Source organism: Temnothorax nylanderi, unplaced genomic scaffold (genome assembly GCF_030848795.1).
Source record: "Temnothorax nylanderi isolate EJ_2023f unplaced genomic scaffold, tnyl_v1.0 TNYL_tig0205_pilon, whole genome shotgun sequence".
Classification (NCBI taxonomy): Eukaryota; Metazoa; Arthropoda; class Insecta; order Hymenoptera; family Formicidae; genus Temnothorax; species Temnothorax nylanderi.
In genome coordinates, this window is record NW_027249267.1 from 272,935 (window position 1) to 274,418 (window position 1,484).

Sequence of the window (1,484 nt, forward strand, 5' to 3'; positions counted from 1 at the left end):
CGAAATATCTAACGTTAGTTTAGTCATGTCACGGGTCTCCCCCAAGGCTCGGTCTTGAGCCCCCCTCTTTGGAATCTAGGATTTGACCAGGTTCTCCGCACAATGCTCTACAGAGATTGTCATATTGTATGTTATGCTGATGACACTCTTCTAGTGGTCGTTGAAGATGATTTTGACTCTGCGTGTAATTTGGCAGCGGAGTGTTTGGAGAGGATGCTGTTGAATATCAGTGATCTCGGCCTAACTGTTTCGTGGTCGAAGTCCGAAGCCGTCTTTTTTGGTCATTGCCCCCGCGACTCTTATTTCGTGTACGACGAACACAGAATTAGAATATCTTATAGTATGAAGTATCTTGGCCTATATATCGACAAGAGATGGGCGTTTAACACTCACGTCCAATATGTGGCGTCTAAGATCGCTAGGGTTAGCCGTGCACTATGCGGGATACTCCCGAATCTTAGGGGCCCTGTAGAAAGTAAACGCAGGCTGTACTATACAATTTGTACTTCTATTGCGTTATATGCGGCTCCTATATGGAGCGAAGAGTTCCTTGGCTCCGAGAATAAGCAGAGAATTTTGAGACGTGCGCTTTGATTAATAGCGCTTCGTACCATCATGGCGTACCGCACGGTTTCCTATGAGGCCTCTACTTTACTCGCTCGCGTTCCGCCTATACATTTATACGCGGAGTATCTAAGGCGTACCTACCTTCGCCTACGAAGTATGAAAGAGGAGGGGACCTATAATGAAATCTCTTCTGCAGCGGTTCGACTGGACGAGTGGGGGATTTTGAGGCAGCAGTGGTATGATTACATCCAACAGCCGCAGCTCGCCGGAAGAAGGACGAGAGAAGCGATAATGCCAAACTTCGAGGAATGGTTGGATCGAAGAGCGGGCTTCCTAACATTCAGGTTAACTCAATTTTTGACCGGCCACGGGTGCTTTGGGGTGTACTTACATAGGATCGGCAAAGAGAACTCCCCCATATGCCGCTACTGTGCGGTTGAAGATGATACACCCGAGCATACGTTAGCAGTCTGTAGCTCCTGGAATCTTGAGCGTGGAGAGCTGACGGCTGTCGTCGGACAGGATCTCTCTTTGGCAAGGATAGTTGAGTCTATGTGCTCAGTAAGAGGGTCTTGGAATGCTTTCTCGGTTTTTGCCGAGAGGGTCCTGCAAAGGAAGGAGGAGGACGAACGTAGGAGACAGCAAGCGGCTCTTCTGGACCCTGGATAGCGGCGGTGATGCGACAGCTCGTGTTGACGGCTTGATTAATTTTGTATTGCGTTTTGTTTTATAGCGTGCGGGTGGGGTCTTTCTGTCGCTCCTGGGGCGGTCGGGCGCCGGCTGGCTCCGGGCTCTTCCTCCTCCTGGGGTCCGACGCGTCGTTCGCGCGACGCTCCCGGATCCCTGGGGGGGTGGCTGGGTTGGGGGCGGTCGGCGTGTGGGCGTTCCCTTGGGTTGTCGGATGGCCCTACAACTAT

At 51.4% G+C, this 1,484-nt stretch overlaps 1 protein-coding gene across 1 annotated transcript; it reads left to right on the top strand.

Moving 5' to 3' along the window:
- The first annotated feature begins 723 nt into the window (after positions 1-723).
- LOC139779008 (uncharacterized) lies at positions 724-1,236 on the top strand. Its single transcript, XM_071717203.1, has one exon. The coding sequence runs from the start codon at positions 724-726 to the stop codon at positions 1,234-1,236; it is 513 nt and encodes a 170-aa protein (XP_071573304.1).
- Positions 1,237-1,484: the final 248 nt, after the last annotated feature.

What these genes read in the sequence shown, in the direction of transcription:
- LOC139779008 (XM_071717203.1), top strand. Translation starts at nt 724, where the DNA reads ATGAAAGAGGAGGGGACCTATAATGAAATCTCTTCTGCAGCGGTTCGA.